This window comes from Theropithecus gelada, chromosome 15 (assembly GCF_003255815.1).
Source record: "Theropithecus gelada isolate Dixy chromosome 15, Tgel_1.0, whole genome shotgun sequence".
Lineage (NCBI taxonomy): Eukaryota > Metazoa > Chordata > Mammalia > Primates > Cercopithecidae > Theropithecus > Theropithecus gelada.
This window is the reverse complement of record NC_037683.1, coordinates 108,253,709-108,277,382: the sequence shown is the minus strand read 5'-3', so window position 1 is coordinate 108,277,382 and position 23,674 is coordinate 108,253,709. Positions and strand designations below refer to the sequence as shown.

The window sequence follows — 23,674 nt, the reverse complement described above, 5'->3', positions numbered from 1 at the left end:
CAATGGTTAATGATTTTTAACATCAAATGTTGACCAGGATAAGAAGCAACTGGAATTGATATGCATTGCCAATGGGAGTGTTCAAGGGCTTTTGAAAATAGTTTGACAGTTTCTTAAGAGTTTCACATACTGAAATTCCACTCCCAAAAGAGATGTAAAAGAATGTTTGTAGAAATTTATTCCTAATAGATCCATACTGGAAACAAGCCATAAGTGTCCATTTTAAAAAGCATGGATAAACAAACAGTACAACTGAAATCTACTCAGCAACAGAAAGGAATGTGCCACAAATCCATGCAACAACACAGATGGATCTCAGAAACCTTATGCTCACTAAACGGAGCTGAATACAAAAGCTTCTGTATGATTCTGGTACTGTATGACTCTTTTTGAAGTTCAAAAGCACAAGCCAACCTAAATAATATGATAGAAAGTAGAACAGTGATAGGTGGGAGGTGCCTAGATAATGAATAAAAAGTATTAACAAATGGTAAGGGGGTGATGAAATGATCTGTAACTTGATCTGGGCTCTGGTAATACAGGTGTATACATCTGTAAATATTAACCAAACAGCACACTTTATGCATTTAAATGTATTTTAAGTTATGCCTCAATTTCAAAAATTTAAAAAGTAATTTTTAAAGTGACCCAAGAGAGTCGGACCAGCCAAATATTTCTTGTTCTCATGTCTAATCTACATTAACATCCTTATGAATATCTTGTTTGTTTGAATGCCACTTCCTGTCATAGTACTAACAACCTATTTTAGATGAACTTTAATTAAACAAAGTTACATGTGCTGCTGAAGCATACTCTTTGCATAAGTAAACAAGATTAATTTCTTTTCTTTTTTTTTTCTTTTTGAGATGGAGTCTCGCTCTGTCGCCCAGGCTGGGGTACAGTGGCCGGATCTCAGCTCACTGCAAGCTCCGCCTCCTGGGTTTACACCATTCTCCTGCCTCAGCCTCCCAAGTAGCTGGGACTACAGGCACCCGCCACCTCGCCTGGCTAGTTTTCTGTATTTTTTAGTAGAGACAATAAGATTAATTTCTTTAAAATCTACATATTTCTTCAACCAAAACGCATTTTGCTATAGATAATTTGATGCTATTTTCTTTGGCCTGTAGTCAGTTGAATCATTCAACATTTGTAACATATTCACATTGTCATATGCTACAAATCTGAGGGAAAAAAAGCATAAAAATAGAATGCCATTGGACTTATTAGTTCTAAGAACTAGTAAGATGCACAGATAAAAAATTTAGTAAACAATATCCTCAGGCAAAATATTTTCTGTCGTATTAATGTTCTACTTTTCAGGTCATTTGTTGTACATGTAAATTGGCACATCTAACATCTAGGCACATTGGGAAACTTAGTGTAGCTTCTGACCTATAAACTAAGGAGGGGAATATGTAAGAATTTTGATTTTATGAAAAATGGGGACCAGGCATGGTGACTCATACCTGTAATCCCAGCACTTTGGGAGGCCAAGGTGGGCGAATCGCCTGAGGCCAGGAGTTGGAGACCAGCCTGGTAAACATGGTGAAACCCCATTTCTACTAGAAGATACAAAAATCAGCCAGGCCTGGTGGTGGATGCTTGTAATCCTAGCTACTTGGGATAAGGGTAATCCCAGGTACTTGGGAAAAGGGAAAAAGGAGGAAAGGGGGACAGGGGAAAGAAGGTGGAAAGGGAGGGGAGGGGAGGGGAGAACAAAAATGTAGGGGAATTTAATTCTTATTAGATTAGTTATTTTAAATATTTGCTACATTTACATTATTCTATCAGAGATTGATACTCTTCATATTTTTTAATTATTGCATACACTTCTATCAATTTCTTTCCTCTAGATTCCTCATACAAAACAATGACGTCGCACATCCTATTCTGTTTTGGAATATTGCACTATGCAGAGTAGTGGAAATTTCCAGTAGTTAAGGATCGCATGCTCTAACAAACCATTTACGGGGCATTTCCCCAATGTAAGAATTTTGCTTTTATTTATTAATATGATTTTAAACTATGGTGCTAAGTTTTCACTAGCAGTTATACTTTCTAACGTGGGAAATAAATATCTTGATATTGAAAGGCCCTTACAAATATCCTCAGCTATTCATTTTTCATTAAAAATATTCAGTAATTATTTTCTCTTTCTCTTCATCACTGGACCTAGTCAGTGTGCCAAGAAAGCATGATCACTTGGAAGGGCATTTGAATAGTGGAGAAATACGAGGAGTGGAAGGAAAAGATCCAGTATATTTCCATTTGCACTGTGTTTGCAGTTTATCACATAGGTTTCTAAATTATCCTTTTCTGTGAAATTCATTTCCATACACCAACGCTAATTTCCATTCAAACCCATGGGCTTGCTCCCTGGTTGTACTCTGCACATCACAGTTCACGGTTTTCCATATATAAAGAAAGCCCTTCTGAATCATTAATAAACTGACGCTTCTGGCTGAGAATGAGAGTTAATGCAAGCACATTCTAAAAACAGAAAAAGAGGACAAAACACATATATGCTTTTGCCTAGCCAGTTTCAATTTTCTTCTAGCAAAATTATCCATTTCATCTCTACCCCTCCACTTCTATTTCACATTAACAAAGGAGAATATGTACTTATTAAAATGGAAAGTTGTCTCACATAAAATGCTACTGAGCCAATCCAATGAATGTTTGCAATTAAAGGTATAATAATCATAAAAAGAAGACAACTTGATAAGCAAAAGAATAATCAAGTACTAGCATGAGTTACTAAGTGTTTTATTTCTTAAGCTTTTGTCTAAATAACTTCGGATCACATAGTTTTCTTAAGGAAACACTTAAGAAGAATGACAAATGGCTTCTACTTTTTCTTTATTTGCCTTTTCTTGTATCAAATGTCCCATCATGTTTTAGAAATCTTGGTTTTGCAGAAAAATTTAGCAATGTGCAATTCCAGGAAATATCGATGTAAACTTAATGACAACAAAGTCAGGTTTAATAGTCAAATTCAAAGTTCAAGAATTTCATATTTTATATAATGGCACAATATATATTTATATATACTGAAATATATATGTATGTATACTGACATATATAGTCAGTATACAGTTATAGTCAGTATATACTGAGATACATATATATGTGTATATGTACTGATATATGTTTATATACATACACACAGACCATGTATGTACTGACATATGTGTGTGTATATATACACATACACACTCACACACACTGACCATATACTTAATACACACACACACACACACACACACACACACACAAACACACATATATTCGAGTTTCAGGAAAATTGGTGCCATTATATAAAATATAAAATTCTAGAAATTTGGATTTGACTATTAAGTATATACCAACTCTCTAAATATATATATATACACACACATACACACATATAGTACATACTTAGTACACAGTACATACACACACACATATACACATATGTGTGTGTATTTATGTACATTTATTGAACACATAAAAATCTATTAATTTGCAAAATTATACACACAAAATCAATCATACACTTATGATTAACATTTTCCTTCTCTCATGTTTCTTTGCACAAAGAAGTAAGAGAGTTATTTGGATATTAGGGTGGAAGAGGATACATATATAATCGAAATTTCTAGAGGAAAGTTGAAAAGATTTCAACTATTTCTCCATTTTTTACTGATAATGCTTTCCAGAATCATGACTTTTGATTTTTGTTGTGCTATAATTACTCGCTCTTTACAATATCCACTTACTTCCTTGAGGGATATGACAGGAAGATTGAGAAAAACTGTGGCTGGAAGGCCAGCAGTGCTATGGGGACCCTGGGACCTGGGCCCTTCTTCTTTGGCTCCAGGTCATCCTGTGATCTCCCCACCTTCCTCCTGCTTCCCTGGGCCTTCCTCACAACACTTCACAGACTTCTGTCCTCATCTTGTTGCAACATCTTTTCTAAAATGTATTTTACAATAATTTCTCTACATTTCCTAAGTGTCTGAAACATAATGTGACAATTTCATATATGTTAATACTTTAAACCATAAAATTCCTCATTCTGGTTTAGGAAAGATTACAAATCAGTTTAAAACTATTTTGGCAAGCAATCTAAATTAACTACAGAATATCTTCTTATTGCTTTCCTGCAATAGGAAAGAGGTGGCGATGAGAAGGTACACAGGCAATTCTTTATGAAGGCTATGGAATTCAGGGCATTGCTAATTCTTACTAAAATATGTGGAAACTTAGCAACTTTGAGCATCATAAAAATAAATAGTGAAGGTACATGGAAGAAAAACCATGTTCTGTAAAACCCCATAAGGCTAAATTTTCTAAATATAATGAAACGTAAAATTTTCGAAAAAAAATTTTAACTCTATGATATAAAAAATCTGACTTTTTTCTGGTTTATTTTCCTTTTCAATTTTTGTGGGTATATACTAGGTATACATATTTGCGGAGTACATGGGATATTTTGATACAGGCATGCAATAGATAATAATCACATCATGAAGACTGGGGTATCAGACTTAAGCAGCTTTTGCATTGGACCACACTTAAAAAATAGTTTAAAGCTAAAATAATGGTATGCAAAGAATATCAGCACAGTCAACAATCATCATCATCATTTTACATTTTTTCAATCTGAACCAAAGGGAGATTGTTATATCTACTGACAAATACAAAAATCAAATGGGATTATTAGAATGGTCCTGTGTCAGCTAGTTATAAATAGAAAACATACATACATATCCTATTGGAAGGTATAATCCCAAATGGTGATGTTTCACAACACATTATGTATAAAATTAGGCATGAAATTGAACTTTAATTTTCAGTGAAGTATGAATAAAATAGTGAAGGGCTCTCCAAGTTGACAATTACAGGAACAATTCTAAAACTACTCATCAGCTGATTGGGACTCTTATAAAATTAATTTAAATGCACCAAAAGCCATATTGCATTTATAATATAGAAGGTAAAACTGGTACAGCCATTTTATAATACGATTTTTTATATTTTCCTGTTTTTTAAAATCGAATAATTGTGACACAGAGAATTAGAAATGCATTAATCTTATTCTTAGAGGTTTCTCTGTCGAGTTTAAGTTGCCAATGTCATATGCCTGGCAGTGTGGTGGCCAATTTAAATGGAACGACAGGGATGCAGCCTATGTAAACTACTTAAACATCACCTGACGGCCCCCTACCCCACACCGTGGGCTGCCATAACCTCATTCAACAAGTGCTTTCAGAGTCTGGACATTTATTTGGTAACAACTGACATTACCTGGCATTATTTCCTGTTTTATTCTGAATTATTCTACTACAGAAGCTTACGTTTAATTCCATCTATCCATATTATTTAATGTTTGCTTTTTGATGGCTCTGAGCTGGATGTTGTGAAACAATGTGCTTAACTGCCACTTTTACTCTCACTGTTGAGACTACTCACTGCTGGGCGCAGGGGCCACGCCTGTAATCCCAGCACTGTGGGAGGCCAAGGCAGGCAGACCACGAGGTCAGGAGTTGACAGCACCCTGGCCAACATGGTGAAACCTGTCTGTACTAGAAATACAAAAACTTAGACAGGCGTGGTGGCGTGCACCTGTAATTCCAGCTACTCAGAAGGCTGAGGCAGGAGAATCGCTTGAACCCGGGAGGCGGAGCTTGCAGTGAGCTGAGATCACGCCACGGCACTCCAGCCTGGGCAACAGGACGAGACTCTGTCTCAAAACAAAACAAAACAAAAAACAACTAATTATAATTTTTGCTTCAGCAGCACTCAGTAGATTTTAGTTACTTTGGATCAGATCATATACTAATTTTTTAATTACGGTAAAACACATCATACGAAATTTACTATTTGAATTGTTTTTTATGTAAAGTTCAGTAGCATTAAGTACATTCACGCTGTGCAACCATCACTATCATCCATCTCTAGAGCTTTTTCATTTTCCCAAATGAAAACTCCCGAACCCACTGAACAATAACCCCCATCACCAGCCCCTGGCAACCACTATTCTATTTCTTGTCTCTATGAATTTGACTACTCTAGGTACCTCATATAAATGGAATAATGTAATGTTTGTCCTTTTGTGTCTGGCTTATTTCCCTTAGCATAATGTCTTGAAAGCTCATCTGTGTTATAGTACGGGCCAGAATTTTCCCCCTACACTGCACTAGGCTTCTCCACTTACCCATCAACGGACATTTCGTTTGTTTCTCTTTTGGCTCTTGTGGATACACCTGCTCTGAACATTGGTGTAACATAACCTAACTATTGTATGTGTATTAATTCATTTAATCTTCACAACCTATTTTACTCAAGTTAACTATTTCATGATAGGTACTTTACTAATACCATTTTATAACCAAGGAAACAAAAACTCAGGGAGATAAAGGAATTTGTCCAAAGTCACACAGCTAGTAACGGGTAGAGCCTGGATGATTCCAAACTTATTCCTAATCAGTAAGGATAAGATAGCACACTTCCTTCAAGGAAGTTAGAATTGCACAAAGCGTAAGAAAAGTATACAACACCTAGTAAGCACACTGGCATGTGATAAATGTTATGAGAGCTTTTGAAGGCAAAGTGCTAGACATATTTAGTGTGCAGGCTTAGTAAAAATCTAGATTAGGTCTGGCAGCCAAAATCTAGATTATGACCTGCTTTATATAGCCAGAGAACTAAGAATGGTTTTACATTTGTCAAGTGTTGTGTTTAAAAAAAAAGGGGGGGGGCTGGGTATGGTGGCTCAGATCTGTAATTCCAGCATTTTGGGAAACTGAGGTGGGTGGATTGCTTGAGCCCAGGAATTCAAGACCAGCTTGAGCAATATAATGAGACCCCATCTTTACAAAAAACACAGAAGTTCTCTGGGTGTTATGACATGTGACTGTGGTCCCAGCTACTCGGGAGGCTGAGGTGGGAGGATTACCTGAGCCCAGGGAGGCTGAGGCTACACTGAGCTGTGATCTTGCCACTGCACTCCAAACCTGGGCAAGAGAGCAAAAGAAAAGAGAAAGAGAGAAGAGGGGAAAAGAAGAAAAGAGGGAAGGAAGGAAGTAAGGAGAAGGAGGAAGGGAGGAAGGGAGGGAGGGAAGACAGAGAAAGAAAGAAGAAAAAACAGAAATGTAACAGAGACCTTACATGGTCCACAATACCAAAATCATTTTCCATCTGTCTCTTTATAGAAAAAGTTTGCTAACTCCCGTGTTTAAATTTTATTTTTAATTGATGAATAATAATTGTACATTTTTATGAGGTGCAATGTGATGTCCGGATACAGCATACACTGTAAAATGATCAAATCAGGCTAATTAGCGTATTGTCACCTCAAATATATAACTTTTTTTAGTGGTGAGAACAGTTAAAATCCTCTCATATATTTCAAAACAGACAACACTTATCATTAACTATATTCACTATGCTGTGCAAAAGAACACTAGAAATTATTATTCCTATCTACCCAAAATTATGTACCTATTTACCAACATCTCCCCTTTCCCTAACCACCCTCTCCTCTAGCCTCTGGTAACCACCATTCTACTCTCTATTCTGTGAGCACTTTCTTTAGATTCCATGTGTAAATGAGACTATACAGTATTCATCTCTCTCTGCCTGGCTTATTTCACTTAACATAATGTCCTCCAGGTTTATCCATGTTATCACAACTGTCAGAGTTTCCCGTATCATGAGTTTTAACCCACACCTTTGATGTACTTGGCTCTAGTAAGTACAAGTGTGGGGAAAATGTAAAACTCTTTTGATGCAAGCATTCTGCATCACGTTTCAAACTTTTTAAGAAAACTTTAAGTCATCCTCAACAACATCACATTACTTTGAGGCTACAGGAGATACTGACTGTAACCCTGACGAAAGCCGCTTGAGCAAATTCGTCAGAATCATTCAGCAGGTATAAATTTTTAAATCACAAACTCATGAGGGAAAATGTAACTTCATGTTTCCATAACCCAGAAAGCTTTCTGCTAGGAGCTGGAATTCTGTCCGATATAGAGACTGAAAGTAGTCACAGCAGGTGTCTCTGTCCAGTTAAGGGATGACCAATACAGTTCATGTCTGTATTGGTCACAGTCCCTTGAAGATTCCTTCAGGGGAATTTTACTTCCCCTTCATCACCAGAGTTAACTCTGGTCTCTTCTGGCTTTGCTGGCTGCCTTGGTAAAGCAGGGAGGGGAGTGTGTTCAAGCCCCAAGAAGAGGTCAGCACTGCACTGTCCTCGGGAATGGCGACCGGCTGCTGATGGAGCCAAGTCCTCCCATCCCAGGCTGGAACAGTGCTCTCACAACGTTTTGGTGCTCCTTTCTCCTCCCTGTGCTAGACCTCAGGCAGGAACATGGCCTTGCTCACCTGCCTTTGGTACCTCAAGGTGTCCTTGGATAACTGGGGCTGTCCTCACGGGCCACCAAAGCTGCCGCAGGGTGTCCAGTCCTGTCACTGAATGTGCAGCACCACAATCAGGATGGTGTGCAGGCTGCTCTTGGAGACTGGCGGTCTCCTTTCCACTACACACTTAGATCCCTGAGCTTCAGTGAAGACTTCCATTAAGCCACCACCGGCAGGGCTCTGCTTGAGAGCAGAGCTTCAGGGCAGTCCCTACCTCCCTACGCATCCCATCGTACAGTCTTGCTGAGGGTTCCCAGTCTGTGGGATAGCAGAAAAGTTGAAACACCTTTAGCCTGCTCAATTCCCTTTCAAACTTTTTCTGCCTCAGACCCAAGAGATACTTTTGGATTTCAGAAGAGAAGATTAATGCCTCGGTTCATAGTCTCTGCAATGATCCCCTTTTCTCTACACATAAGACTCAAGACAATCTGAGTTATGAGCAAAGACTGAGGTCTGACGGCACTGGTTAAAAATTTCAGTGAGTTTTGAATCCAGGGTCATTTATGTTAATTGTACAGGTCATCCCACACAGAAATTGCCTTTAAAGGAATTATTAGTGTCGTGAAGAAAGTTTTTATTTCCATTTTAAACCTCATATCCTTCCATTCCTTAGTCCAAAAGTTCCCATCATGAGTTTCTGGCTGACTTGCACCAGGACTCACAGAATGATTCATCCTTACATGAAAAAGTATTTTCACCAGCCTCAAAGGTTTTCAGGAATTACTAGATCAAAGAATTGTTAAAGAAACTTTCCAAAAGCTCATTCTACTTGCCCCTCCAAGCAAAATACTGACTTTGTGATGGATTTTAGACATTCCTAGGCCGTAACAGTGGCATGAAACTTTTTTTCTTTCTTGTTTTAATAGAGACAGGGTTTTGATGTTGCCCAGGCTGGTCTCCAATTCCTGGGCTCAAAGTGATCCAACCGCCTCAGCCTCCCAAAGTGCTGGGATTACAGGTGTGAGCCACCGTGCCCGGTCCTGCACGTTAGTTTTTGCTGTTAGGTGTGCTACCTTCAATGATGGCTGTGTGGATCCAATATCTGCTTCTCTTTCATTCATAAAATTCACCAAGTTCACACTGGAAAACATTATTCTATGGTTATTCCAGAAAATATTAGATTATCCCAGTTTTGTTTGAAAACTGAAAATATTGACGACATCATGTCCCTGTCTGGCGCCAAGTGCACAGCAGGCATGGAAAACGGGGATGAGCGGGTCCAAGTAAGTTCCAATTTTCAAACATTCATCCCACAACGCCTGTTTGGTTGCCTGGGTAAAACTGTCCCACGCAGAGAGGCTTTTACCCCAGGTTAATAAAGATGCTTTTTAGATTTGTATTTGAGTTGTGGTCACTAGCAATGTTTTCTAGTTCAGACTGTGAAATTTGTATTTCTGTTACTACCTTTGTTTTTAGACCTCAAAGAACAATTTAGAGTCACTGATTCATTTCCATACAGCAGGAACTTTCTGAAATTTAGTAACAATGGCTAAGCACAAATCTAAAAATTATATGCTTCAAAAACATAAAAACTGCATTCACTGAGATGCCTCATATCCTCTTAATTAAATATTAGCTGAATTGTAATTGATCTTACATTTCGACATCATGAAATATGTATTTCCTTTACTCCAAAATTTACACCTTCTTATGTATGGTGGGGGGCATTAGGTGGCCTGTGAATTTGAGAACTGCTTTATGCAGGGAGTTAGTGTCTGAGACTTGTCAACTGAGCATGGGACAAGAACAGAATAGCACTTCAAAGAACATTAACTGAGGACTTCGCTAAGCATTTATTTAATTAGGGAAAGCTTCAAAAGTTGAAGTTCAATCATGGGGCTTTCAAAATAATCCAAGTGAGACATGAAGAGACTGAGCTGAGGGTGAGATCTATGGAAATGATGTAGAAGAATCACAAGCATGAACTGTTTCAGAGACAATACACAGAATTTGGAAAAAGGATGGAGTGATGACTATAAGATTTTTTTCCCACAAATCATCTAACATTCATACACATTATTTTGTATTCATATACTGTGATCTTCATGGAGTAAGGTGTTAATGTGACAAGTTGATTATTGGATTTTATAAAGCAACTTTGGACCATTTTTTCTACGTGTGTGTGCACAGAGCAAACTTACTTCCTCAGAGAAGCAGAAACTCTTCATCTTACTGACACTGGAATCTATCCTCTGTAGGTTTATTCCATCAAAAAGATAACTAAGTCTTTGGCCCTACAATATTTACACTCTTAGGATGGAAAACAACCCACCAAATATGTTTTCTGTACTCACTGAAAAAACACCAACTATGGTTTGATATTCACTGAATACAAGTAAATTAATGAAACATGTTCAGGACAATCAGGCACAGATTGCTATTTTTTCTGTTGAGTTGAGGTAATTATTTGTGCTAAGAATAGAAAGAAAGTGTGTATCCACTCCTGGAAGGCTGTGTGCTGTGCTATAAGGCAAGCTTACGCCTCTGCTTCCCCATCTTTGTTCTGTGGAGCCACACAGGCAGCCCAATACCTGGGCAAATGCTAACCTGCCCAGATCTGAAGGGCTGGTGCACCCAGAGTCGTGGCTAGGTTGTGTGCAGCACAAATTCTTGCCTCTAGTTTCCCTGCATTCCTCTTTTCCTAATAAATCAGTACCTGAGCTTTTTCAAAATAGCTGGAGAAGAAATGAGGCAGAAAGTATCTTTTTAAACATAGTTTTCATTCACTCAGAAAACTGAGAGAAGAGTTCTAAGTGATAACTGATGTCAACCTGTAAAATTTTTCAACAGCTTGAGTGTCTATTTTCTATACAATATCATCATCAACTCACAACCAAATATCACAAGTAGGCAGCATAATGGCCTCATTAGGGCAGTTTCCACAGTGACCCACACCAGTGACAATGGCATGCATCTGTCATGCATCTTCCGAGAAAGTCCTAAAATTCTACGGAAAGAAAGTTTCTAATGTTGATGAGGTCCACCCATATAGTTAAATCTCTTCAAGTGAGAAGCTATAAACGTAAGACACTTCCTTGGTTTCATCCATTTTGTCATGTCATTTGCTGAAATGTTCTTCACAGTAATATCTGTGTTCACTGCATTGTTTCCAAGCATTTAAAACCCCCTGAAGCACTAAGTAATCCATGTGTTTTACGCCATTTCAACAGAAATGTCTAAGGCAATGTTTATCTTTGCTGCTTACAGAGATCCCCAAATAAGACAGGTTGCTTCATTAGTGAAGGCCCCTTGAAAAAATTCTCAAACTCTCCTTGGGTCTAACGCATGGTTAGTTATTGTACATTCACTTGGTGACTTTAACAAGGAGCAACTGTAGAGGCGTCAAGCCACGAATAACAATACTGTCTAACTTTGTTAGACCATGAAAACACCTGGGTTATCTTTGCAAAAAAGCATATATATATTTTAATTTATATATGCATCTTGAATTACATCTATCATGAGAGAATATAAAATCTTTTTCATGTTTTTCACACACTGTCATAACTTATTATTGTTTTTCATTATCTTAATATTCTGCTGTCTAAGAGATGTAGCTCCTGGGTGACCCGAAAGTCTGGTGAAGCTAGTGTGATCAGGGATATAATAAGACAGTGACCATCTAAGGACCTTGGACACAATACTAGAGAGCATGATAGATGGGTGTAGGCCATAATGATGTTGATATTAATATGCTATTAATTCCTCCCCGACTCCAGTTAATCATCTCTACCTTGTCTAAGTTTTGCATTTCCAAATTCTTGCCCTTTCTCTCTTACCAATTCTCCTTAATATCCCGTATTTCTTTAGCCTGAGGTGGCAAACTTGTAAGTGGGGAGGGAAATCCTAAAACTTAACTAGGTGACACAATACACTAAAGCATTCCAGCTTGGGTCAGTAGACATGGTTACAGCTGCAGAGTCTTATGTTTTTTCTCTTTAGACCAAAGAGTTTATCACACTCATCGTGTGCTGGTCTGTGAGAGGCCAAGACAACATTCAACGAGCAACCAGCAAACTCTCCCTTATGCTAGAATGCTTACTTATGGGATACTAAAAACACTAGGTCTTTATAGTTCTACTTGGAAACTTCAGACGCCTTTTCTTCTAAGTTTGAAATTTTAATAAGATGGAAGAAGCACTTTCTGCATAATTGTTTCTTTAAAACTAAATGCAATTCCAACCCACAGGGGGCCTCTTTTGGACAAGACTAGCCAAGTTACAGATGAAGAAACAGGGTCTTAGGGGTCAGTGAGATAGCCCTCTTTGATCTTGGGAAATTCTGAAGGAATTTCTCATTTCAAAATAAGAATAAATACTTTTTGCTAAAGGGAGGGGGAGAAAATTCTTCAGGTCACCTTCCATTTTTTTCCTTATAAACAAATTACAATCAGTTGACCTCAGCCTGGCATTTTGATTAAAAATAACCCAAGATAGGACTGAAAGAAAACACCAAGAAGAGTGTTTTATCCTAATCTTAGAAAGGCATATTCATATGACAACCAGCATAAGAAGCAAGCAATCAGAATTACAAAAAAATAAACTTTAAACTGAAACTGCTAATATAATATATGCAGAGGAGACACAGAGCAGCAAACGCACAAATAAATGTGTATCTTTAGCCAGCATGTGAATGATACCCCAAAACGGCTGAGTTTTTATCTCAGTCATGGAATAATAACTTCACAGTGTTTATTAATTGTTGAAATTGTCTAAAATAAGAGATTATATTTTCACAAATTCATTTGACACAGACACAGCTATAAGCACATGAGCAGAGAGGCCTAAGGAAAAAGGTAAAACTAATTCACCTATGTCTATATTTGTCAACTAAACAAAGCATTGATCCATTTATTATAAAGCATAATAAAACTAATGACAATCATTGCATAATTAAGTTGCCTCTGAAAGCCAATTATTGATCATGGAGAAAACCAAGTTCTACAATTGTATGTATACATCATATAAAGATTTCATTTCCTAATATAGATCATTCATTATTTATTTCAAAATGTTAAGAATTTACTATGTGCTAGTGTACCATTTGAATTCTCATAGTTTAAACATTTATATTTAAAATAATTTAAAATTAACTGTCAATTTTTCAAAATTTTCTTTTTTTTATTATACTTTAAGTTCTAGGGTACATGTGCATAACGTGCAGGTTTGTTACATATGTATACTTGTGCCATGTTGGTGTGCTGCACCCATCAACTCGTCAGCACCCATCAACTCGTCATTTACATCAGGTATAACTCCCAATGCAATCCCTCCCCCCTCCCCCGTCCCCATAATAGGCCCCTGGTATGTGATGTTCCCCTTTCAGAGTCCAAGTGATCTCATTGATCAATTCCCACCTATGAGTGAGAACATGCGGTGTTTGGTTTTTTGTTCTTGCGATAGTTTGCTGAGAATGATGGTTTCCAGCTGCATGCATATCCCTACAAAGGACACAAACTCATCCTTTTTTATGGCTGCATAGTATTCCATGGTGTATATGTGCCACATTTTCTTAATCCAGTCTGTCACTGATGGACTTTTGGGTTGATTCCAAGTCTTTGCTATTGTGAATAGTGCCGCAATAAACATACGTGTGCATGTGTCTTTATAGCAGCACGATTTATAATCCTTTGGGTATATACCCAGTAATAGGCTGGCTGGGTCATATGGTATTTCTAGTTCTAGATCCTTGAGGAATCTCCATACTGTTTTCCACAATGGTTGAACCAGTTTACAATCCCACCAACAGTGTAAAAGTGTTCCTATTTCTCCACATCCTCTCCAGCACCTGTTGTTTCCTGACTTTTTAATGATTGTCATTCTAACTGGTGTGAGATGGTATCTCATTGTGGTTTTGATTTGCATTTCTCTGATGGCCAGTGATGATGAGCATTTTTTCATGTGTCTGTTGGCTGTATGCATGTCTTCTTTTGAGAAATGTCTGTTCATATCCTTTGCCCACTTTTTGATGGGGTTGTTTTTTTCTTGTAAATTTGTTTGAGTTCTTCGTAGGTTCTGGATATTAGCCCTTTGTCAGATAAGAAGACTGCAAAAATTTTCTCCCATTCCGTAGGTTGCCTGTTCACTCTGATGGTAGTTTCTTTTGCTGTGCAGAAGCTCTTTAGTTTAATTAGATCCCATTTGTCAATTTTGGCTTTTGCTGCTGTTGCTTTTGGTGTTTTAGACATGAAGTCCTTGCCTATGTCCTGAATGGTATTACCTAGGTTTTCTTCTAGGGTTTTTATCGTTTTAGGTCTAACATTTAAATCTCTAATCCATCTTGAATTAATTTTCGTATAAGGAGTAAGGAAAGGATCCAGTTTCAGCTTTCTACTCGTGGCTAGCCAATTTTCCCAGCACCATTTATTAAATAGGGAATCCTTTCCCCATTTCTTATTTTTCTCAGGTTTGTGAAAGATCAGACAGCTGTAGATGTATGGTATTATTTCTGAGGGCTCTGTTCTGTTCCATTGGTCTATATCTCTGTTTTGGTACCAGTACCACGCTCTTTCGGTTACTGTAGCCTTGTAGTTTAGTTTGAAGTCAGGTAGCATGATGCCTCCAGCTTTGTTCTTTTGGCTTATGATTGTCTTGGCAATGCGGGCTCTTTTTTGGTTCCATATGAACTTTAAAGCAGTTTTTTCCAATTCTGTGAAGAAAGTCATTAGTAGCTTGATGGGAATGGCATTGAATCTATAAATTACCTTGGGCAGTATGGCCATTTTCACAATATTGATTCTTCTTATCCATGAGCATGGTATGTTCTTCCATTTGTTTGTGTCCTCTTTTATTTCACTGAGCAGTGGTTTGTAGTTCTCCTTGAAGAGGTCCTTCACATCCCTTGTAAGTTAGATTCTGAGGTATTTTATTCTCTTTGAAGCTATTGTGAATGGAAGTTCATTCATGGTTTGGCTCTCTTTTTGTCTGTTACTGGTGTATAGGAATACTTGTGATTTTTGCACATTAATTTTGTATCCTGAGACTTTGCTGAAGTTGCTTATCAGCTTAAGGAGATTTGGGGCTGAGATGATGGGGTTTTCTAAATATACAATCATGTCATCTGCAAACAGAGACAATTTGACTTCTTCTTTTCCTAAATGAATACCCTTGATTTCTTTCTCTTGCCTGATTGCCCTAGCCAGAACTTTCAACACTGTGTTGAATAGGAGTGGTGAGAGAGGGCATCCCTGTCTTGTGCCAGTTTTCAAAGGGAATGCTTCCAGTTTTTGCCCATTCAGTATGATATTGGCTGTGGGTTTATCATAAATAGCTCTTATTATTTTGAGATATGTTCCATCAATACCGAATTTATTGAGAGTTTTTGGCATGAAGGGCTGTTGAATTTTGTCAAAGTACTTTTCTGCATCTATTGAGATAATCATGTGGTTTTTGTCTTTGGTTCTGTTTATATGTTGGATTACGTTTATTGATTTGCGTATGTTCAACCAGCCTTGCATCCCAGGGATGAAGCCCACTTAATCATGGTGGATAAGCTTTTTGATGTGCTGCTGGATTTGGTTTGCCAGTATTTTATTGAGGATTTTTGCATCGATGTTCATCAGGGATATTGGTCTAAAATTCTCTTTTTTTGTTGTGTCTCTGCCAGGCTTTCGTATCAGGATGATGCTGGCCTCATAAAATGAGTTAGGAGGATTCCCTCTTTGTCCATTGATTGGAATAGTTTCAGAAGGAATAGGTACCAGCTCCTCCTTGTACCTCCAGTAGAATTCGGCTGTGAAGCCATCTGGTCCTGGACTTTTTTTGGTTGGTAGGCTATTAATTATTGCCTCAATTTCAAAGGCTGCTATTGGTCTATTCAGGGATTCAACTTCTTCCCGGTTTAGTCTTGGGAGAGTGTAAGTGTCCAGGAAATTATCCATTTCTTCTAGGTTTTCTAGTTTATTTGCGTAGAGGTGTTTGTAGTATTCTCTGATGGTAGTCTGTATTTCTGTGGGGTCGGTGGTGATATCCCCGTTATCATTTTTTATTGCATCTATTTGATTCTTCTCTCTTTTCTTGCTTATTAGTCTTGCTAGCGATCTATCAATTTTGTTGATCTTTTCAAAAAACCAGCTCCTGGATTCATTGATTTTTTGGAGGGTTTTTTGTGTCTCTATCTCCTTCAGTTCTGCTCTGATCTTAGTTATTTCTTGCATTCTGCTCGCTCTTGAATGTGTTTGCTCTTGCTTCTCTAGTTCTTTTAACTGTGATGTTAGGTGTTAATTTTAGATCTTTCCAGCTTTCTCTTATGGGCATTTAGTGCTATAAATTTCCCTCTACACACTGCTTTAAATGTGTCCCAGAGATTCTGGTATGTTGTATCTTTGTTCTCATTGGTTTCAAAGAACATCTTTATTTCTGTCTTCATTTCGTTATGTACCCAGTAGTCATTCAGGAGCAGGTTGTTCAGTTTCCATGTAGTTGAGTGGTTTTGATTGATTTTCTTAGTCCTGAGTTCTAGTTCGATTGCACTGTGGTCTGAGAGACAGTTTGTTATAATTTCTGTTCTTGTACATTTGCTGAGGAGTGCTTTACTTCCAACTATGTGGTCAATTTTGGAATAAGTGCGATGTGGTGCTGAGAAGAATGTATATTCTGTTGATTTGGGGTGGACAGTTCTGTAGAACACTATTAGGTCCACTTGGTGCAGAGCTGAGTTCAATTCCTGGATATCCTTGTTAACTTTCTGTCTCGTTGATCTGTCTAATGTTGACAGTGGGGTGTTGAAGTCTCCCATTATTATTGTATGGGAGTCTAAGTCTCTTTGTAAGTCTCTAAGGACTTGCTTTACGAATCTGGGTGCTCCTGTATTGGGCGCATATATATTTAGGATAGTCAGCTATTCCTGTTGAATTGATCCCTTTACCATTATGTAATGGCCTTATTTGTCTCTTTTGATCTTTGTTGGTTTAAAGTCTGTTTTATCAGAGACTAGGATTGCAACCCCTGCTTTTTTTTGTTCTCCATTCACTTGGTAGATCTTCCTCCATCCCTTTATTTTGAGCCTATGTGTGTCTCTGCATGTGAGATGGGTCTCCTGAATACAACAAACTGATGGGTCTTGACTCTTTATCCAATTTGCCAGTCTATGTCTTTTAATTGGACCATTTAGTCCATTTACATTTAAGGTTAATATTGTTATGTGTGAACTTCGATCCTGTCATTGTGATATTAGCTGGTTATTTTGCTCGTTAGTTGATGCAGTTTCTTCCTAGCATCAATGGTCTTTAAATTTTGGCATGTTTTTGCAGTGGCTGGTACCGGTTGTTCCTTTCCATGTTTAGTGCTTCCTTCAGGATCTCTTGTAGGGCAGGCCTGGTGGTGACAAAATCTCTAAGCATTTGATATCTGTAAAGGATTTTATTTCTCCTTCACTGATGAAACTTAGTTTGGCTGGATGTGAAATTCTGGGTTGAAAATTCTTTTCTTCAAGAATGTTGAATATTGGCCCCTACTCTCTTCTGGCTTGTAGAGTTTCTGCCAAGAGATCTGCTGTTAGTCTGATGGGCTTCCCTTTGTGGGTAACCCGACCTTTCTCTCTGGCTGCCCTTAACATTTTTTCCTTCATTTCAACTTTGGTGAATCTGACAATTATGTGTCTTGAGGTTGCTCTTCTCGAGGAGTATCTTTGTGGCCTTCTTTGTATTTCCTGAATTTGAATGTTGGCCTGCCTTACTAGGTTGGGGAAGTTCTCCTGAATGATATCCTGAAGAGTGTTTTCCAACTTGGTTCCATTTTCCCCCTCACTTTCAGGCACCCCAATCAGACGTAGATTTGATCTTTTCACATAATCCCATATTTCTTGGAGGCTTTGTTCATTTCTTTTTCCTTTTTTTTCTCTAGACTTCTATTCTCGCTTCATTTCATTCATTTGATCTTCAATCATTGATACTCTTTCTTCCAGTTGATCGAGTTGGTTACTGAAGCTTATGCATTTGTCACGTATTTCTCGTGTCATGGTTTTTATCTCTGTCAGTTCGTTTATGGCCTTCTCTGCATTGATTATTCTAGTTATCCATTCTTCCATTCTTTTTTCAAGATTTTTAGTTTCTTTGCACTGGGTACGTAGTTCCTCCTTTAGCTCTGAGAAGTTTGATTGACTGAAGCCTTCTCCTCCCAACTCGTCAAAGTCATTCTCTGTCTACCTTTGATCCGTTGCAGGCGATGAGCTGCGTTTCTTTGGAGCGGGAGATGCACTCTGATTTTTTGAATTTCCAGCTTTTCTGCCCTGCTTTTTCCCCATCTTTGTGGTTTTATCTGCCTTTGGTCTTTGATGCTGGTGACATACTGATGGGGTTTTGGTGTGGGTTTCCTTTCTGCTTGTTAGTTTTCCTTCTAACAGTCAGGACCCTCAGCTGTAGGTCTGCTGGAGATTGCCTGAGGTCCACTCCAGACCCTGTTTGCCTGAGTATCAGCAGCAGAGGCTGCAGCAGATAGAGCATTGCTGAACAGAGTGCTGCTGTCTGATTCTTGCTCTGGAAGCTTCGTCTCAGGGGTGTACCCGCTGTGTGAAGTGTGAAGTGTTGGTCTGCCCCTAGTGGGGGATGTCTCCCAGTTAGGCTACTCAGGGGTCAGGGACCCACTTGAGCAGGCAGTCTGTCCGTTCTCAGATCTCAACCTCCATGCTGGGGGATCCACTGCTCTCTTCAAAGCTGTCAGACAGCTGTCAGACTCCACTCAGAGGTGGAGTCTACAGAGACAGGCAGGCGAAATTTTCAATTAGTGTCAGAAGAAGTTACAGAAAAAGGAATAACAAACATATGTTAAAATAATTAAATGGTTTCAATGGCACATCTTGTTTTTACATGTAATATACCACAGATTTCTTCTTAGCTTCAAGTGATGCAATGTGAAAGGTGTAGAAATGCACACTGACCCTTAGTCTCTTAAATTTACAACAGGTTGGCCAGGCGTGGTGGTTCACGCCTATAATCCCAGCACTTTGGGAGGCCAAGGCGGGTGGGTCACGAGGTCAGGAGATTGAGATCATCCTGGCCAGCATGGCCAGCATGGTGAAACACCGTCTCTACTAAAAATACAAAAATTAGCTGGGCGTGGTGGCGGGCACCTGTAGTCCCAGCTACTTGGGAGGCTGAGGCAGGAGAATCACTTGAGCCTGGGAGGCAGAGGTTGCAGTGAGCCAAGATTGCGCCACTGCAATCCAGCCTGGCAACAGGGCAAAACTCCCCTTAAAAAAAAAAAAAAAAAAAAGAATTACAGAAGGTCACTTTACCCTCAAACTAACCAATACCATGTTAGAGGCTGTACTGAAATTCTAACTATGAAGATGTAGAAAGCAAAAACATATTCAATTAGTTACAATCCCATCTGTGCAATATTCATGATAGTGCATTTTTGCAAGTTGAAAGTAATTCTGGATTATACTTCATAACTTATGAAATCTTTGGTGGAAAAATTGAGTCTTCCCCATTAAAGGGAATTAAATAAGTTCCTTATAAAAGTGCATTAACTTGTTTGGCCTATGGGTTCCTCATTTAGTGGCATGGAAGAACTAGTGTACGTGTGGCATCCAAGAGGCATGAAGAAAGACACCTCCAAAAAGTCCATTTTGATCCCTTACACTGGGCCAGACGGGATGCATAGCTACCTTCTTCCCCTCTCACCCCTCAGGCCAAGGCTTGAGCTGTTACCATGGCATCTTCCCATCACATTGGTACAAGGCACCGGGCTGCACAACTGGGAAACTCCTTGTTTTCTGCCTGCTAATTTTCAGTTCTGAGATCTTGACACTCCACTGGAGAAAGGCTTTAACGTCTGAGACGGGGGTCATTATTTGTTAGTTTAATTATTTATGATCAGAACATTTGTTCAGTCACTCCTCCATAGACCATTCTGAAACTAATAAAGGATATTAAAACACTAGAGATAATCTATAGCCTTCAATAAATCACTCCCAATTTGGAACTCCGTTGATGAATACTGCAGGCTACCATGAGGGAGAAGAAAAAAGTCAAAACCAATTAAAAAAAGCAACAGCAATGAATTTGTAATAAACTCAGTTGGTAGCTAGCTAAAGTAATAAAATAGACCTGTTTTCCTAACTTCATTAACATGAAAATAAATTTTATTAAGATTGATATCATGCTTTTTTGCATGATGAATTACAGGAACATGAACTAAGAATAAAAATGATCCCTATGATAAAGAATGCCATAGTCATGTACTTTAGGACAAAATATGATTTGACATCAAGAAGAGCTATGGCTTGAGACTACCCTTGTTTTCCTTTATCCCCTGTGCCCAGGCTTAGTCACTGTTTCAATGATAAAGACCATCCACTGAGTCTCTGCAGGAATAAAATCTAAAGTAACAAAACAGAGCCCAAATCTCTGCAACAAATGAAATCACAGACTTAAGAAAAATAAAAAGAAAAATGAAAACTTAAGTTGCTCATGCTTCATAACCATACTGCCTATAACAAATGCCAGAACATATTTATTTGGTCCAATGTATAATGCACTAAATGTGCTTAAATACAGAAAACACCAAGAAATGCAACAGGGAGTTTAAAAAAAAAAAAAAAAGAGGCTGGGCACGGTGGCTCACGCCTGTAATCCCAGCACTTTGGGAGGCTGAAGAGGGTGGATCACGAGGTCAGGAGATCGAGACCATCTTGGCTAACACAGTGAAATCCCATCTCTACTAAAAAAAAAAAAAAAAAAAAAAAAAAAAAAAAANACCCTGAAAACATAAGCAGTCCTAGAGGTCATTGAATTATAGAATTCTGGAGATTAACATGTACACATTAGTATTTTCATGGTTGCAAGCATCAGAAACCCAAAAAAAAAAAAAAAAAAAAAAAAAAGAACAAGGGCAATAAGAAAATAAGAAAGCATAATTACATAAAATACAGTGTACACTTTTGAATCTTTTTAATATACGCCTACAAATACATTTTATTAATAGTGTAAATTTAATTTCCTCTGAGAAGTTATTCAAAGACATTCCACCTGAGTTTATGCTCAGAAAATGCCAGGATGATTCCCTGTCATGATGTATTTGGTGTTTAAAGTTCCCTCTAATTTACACAGCAAGACCACATTCAATTTTCTGCACTTCTGCTAAAGCATATGTAAAAGAAACACAGTCCGCACGAGATATGTTTACAACTATGAATGGAATCGTCACAGTGGAGCATGAATAAACCATCACATGCTTACTTCTCTACAGTAGATGCTAAAGAGAGAATCAAGTCCACCATAATAAGAAATAAACTAAGAATTGTAGTTAAAACACAATAAAAATCTTTTTAAACGCTTCTTTACTTCGCCTATTTTCTCATCCAAATAGGAATAATTAAATAATCTGGGACAACAAAATGTATACTGTGGCAGAAAAAAAGAATCCAAGGTAAAAAAAAAAAAAAAAGGACATGGCAGAATCTAAGGCCTTTCACAAATAATACTCAGATATTGCAAGGGGTATACAAAGAGTTCAAACACTGACAAAGTCAGGTGTGACTCATTCAAGGCACACAAACATTGTACCAAGGGAGACCCAGCAAGACCAGGAAGCCGAAGTGATCAATTTATTCCTGTCAAATACATTCTTGGAGTTTCAAATGTGAACAAATATGCTTATTCAGAATTTTACTTCCTTCTGTGAAGTATTAATCAATTATAATTATGTTGTTAAATGAAAATCCAATGAGAGTCACCAAGGAGCAATACAAGGCAAAAGGCAGACTCACCATCTCTTCGATTGAGCCTCGAAAAGCCAGGGCCGTGGCTGCTGGACAGCTCTGAGGAGCTGCTGAAGGATGACCTAGGCAAGGCAGAGGCCAGTGGGGCATCACAGTCAGCTGCCGGGAAAAATACCGTGATATGGTTAACACGCAGATTGCAGCCTGGGAGAAATAATAGTCCAAAAATATATATGAATGTATTCTAGGATGTATGGCAATCATCACTCCATTTTTAATTCTTTTAAATTTTTAAAATTTACAGTGCACTATAATTTACACAGAGTAAAATTCCAGAGAATGTATTTAATTTTTTAAAAGCGTACAACTCTATTTGTTTTGACAAATGCATTCAGCCATGTAACCTCCACCATAATGAAAGCACAAAACAGGTCCATTAGCCCTCAAAGTTCCCTAATGTCCCACATTTTCTCAATTCTGCAGGATGTCTGGATGCACCACCCATCCAACACGACTTTAAACTCAATTTGATGCTTAGGTTCTTTAGGTACACACACACAGAGGTAGTGTGAATTCTGTGCCCAAACCTCAAGAGCAGCTAGAAATTCTCACAGTGCCCCTGCACAGAACCTGTGAGGGATGAGACAGGTGAGGTGCACCAGGTATTCAGGTCAGAGTTTTCAGTGCGTGAAGCCAGGACCCAGGAAAGGCAACACCTGCAGTGATGAACTAAATAAAGCCCACCCTGCAGACCTCTTCAGAGGGAATCACTGGGGGACATTTGCCTACAGGAGATGAAGGCTCTTCCTTTTTGCCTGATAACTTGAGCACTGCACGAACTTGCCCTGCCCTTTCCAACCCAAGGACCCCTGCATGCCACCCTCACCTCAGAGTGACTATTGCTTCAGCTCTGTTCTAAAAGAATTGCTGGGGGTTAAGTAGTGTTTGACCCATATCACCTTATTTGTCACAAGACCATAAGGACCCTCAGAGCCCTCCTGCTCCTGGTGTTCCCCACCGTCAAACTTGTGGAGCCCCTGGGACCATTCCCACCTTGGGTAGCTCTGTTCCCATGTGTAACCATGGGTAACAGAAGCACCCCAAAGGTTACCTCTGAGTCCCACAGTCCAATCCTGTAATCATTGTACTTTCAGGCATGTCATATATTTTCTCATAAAAAGGGTACCTCTTCTAGCATGGTTATTGATCTAATAATGTTAGACTTAAGTTTTCTGTCACACATTAGGATATTTCTGTGAAAGAGGAATGTTACACCTTGAATATATCATTAGATGATTCTGAACTGCATATTTTGTATACACTTTTCTTCTTTGTGAGCAACTTGTTAAGTCACAGAAAGAAAGCAACCAGAATTAACTAGATTCCTATGACTCAGCAAAATGTCAACTATGTTCAGTGAGATAGATAAGAGGTAATTCAGGGTCTCTCCTGATTTGTTTGGTTGAGTACATGATACTGCAACAACAGAAAGAAAATTAAGTACACATAATTTGCCCAGTGAATATCATTTCATAAAGAAATACTGGAATTATAACTGCTTTTCTAAAAGCATGCATTGCCATGAAGACAGTGACATGTCTTT

General features: G+C 38.4%; 1 protein-coding gene across 2 annotated transcripts in view; it reads right to left on the bottom strand.

The window, feature by feature from the left end:
* Positions 1–23,674, bottom strand: part of LOC112607927 (contactin-associated protein-like 3) — a 236,635-nt gene that overhangs the window by 187,788 nt on the left and 25,173 nt on the right. For both annotated transcript variants that reach the window (XM_025359296.1, XM_025359295.1), the window contains exon 2: positions 22,120–22,230. In XM_025359296.1, coding sequence (XP_025215081.1) covers positions 22,120–22,230 — 111 coding nt within the window. The remainder of the gene's footprint in view (positions 1–22,119; positions 22,231–23,674) is intronic.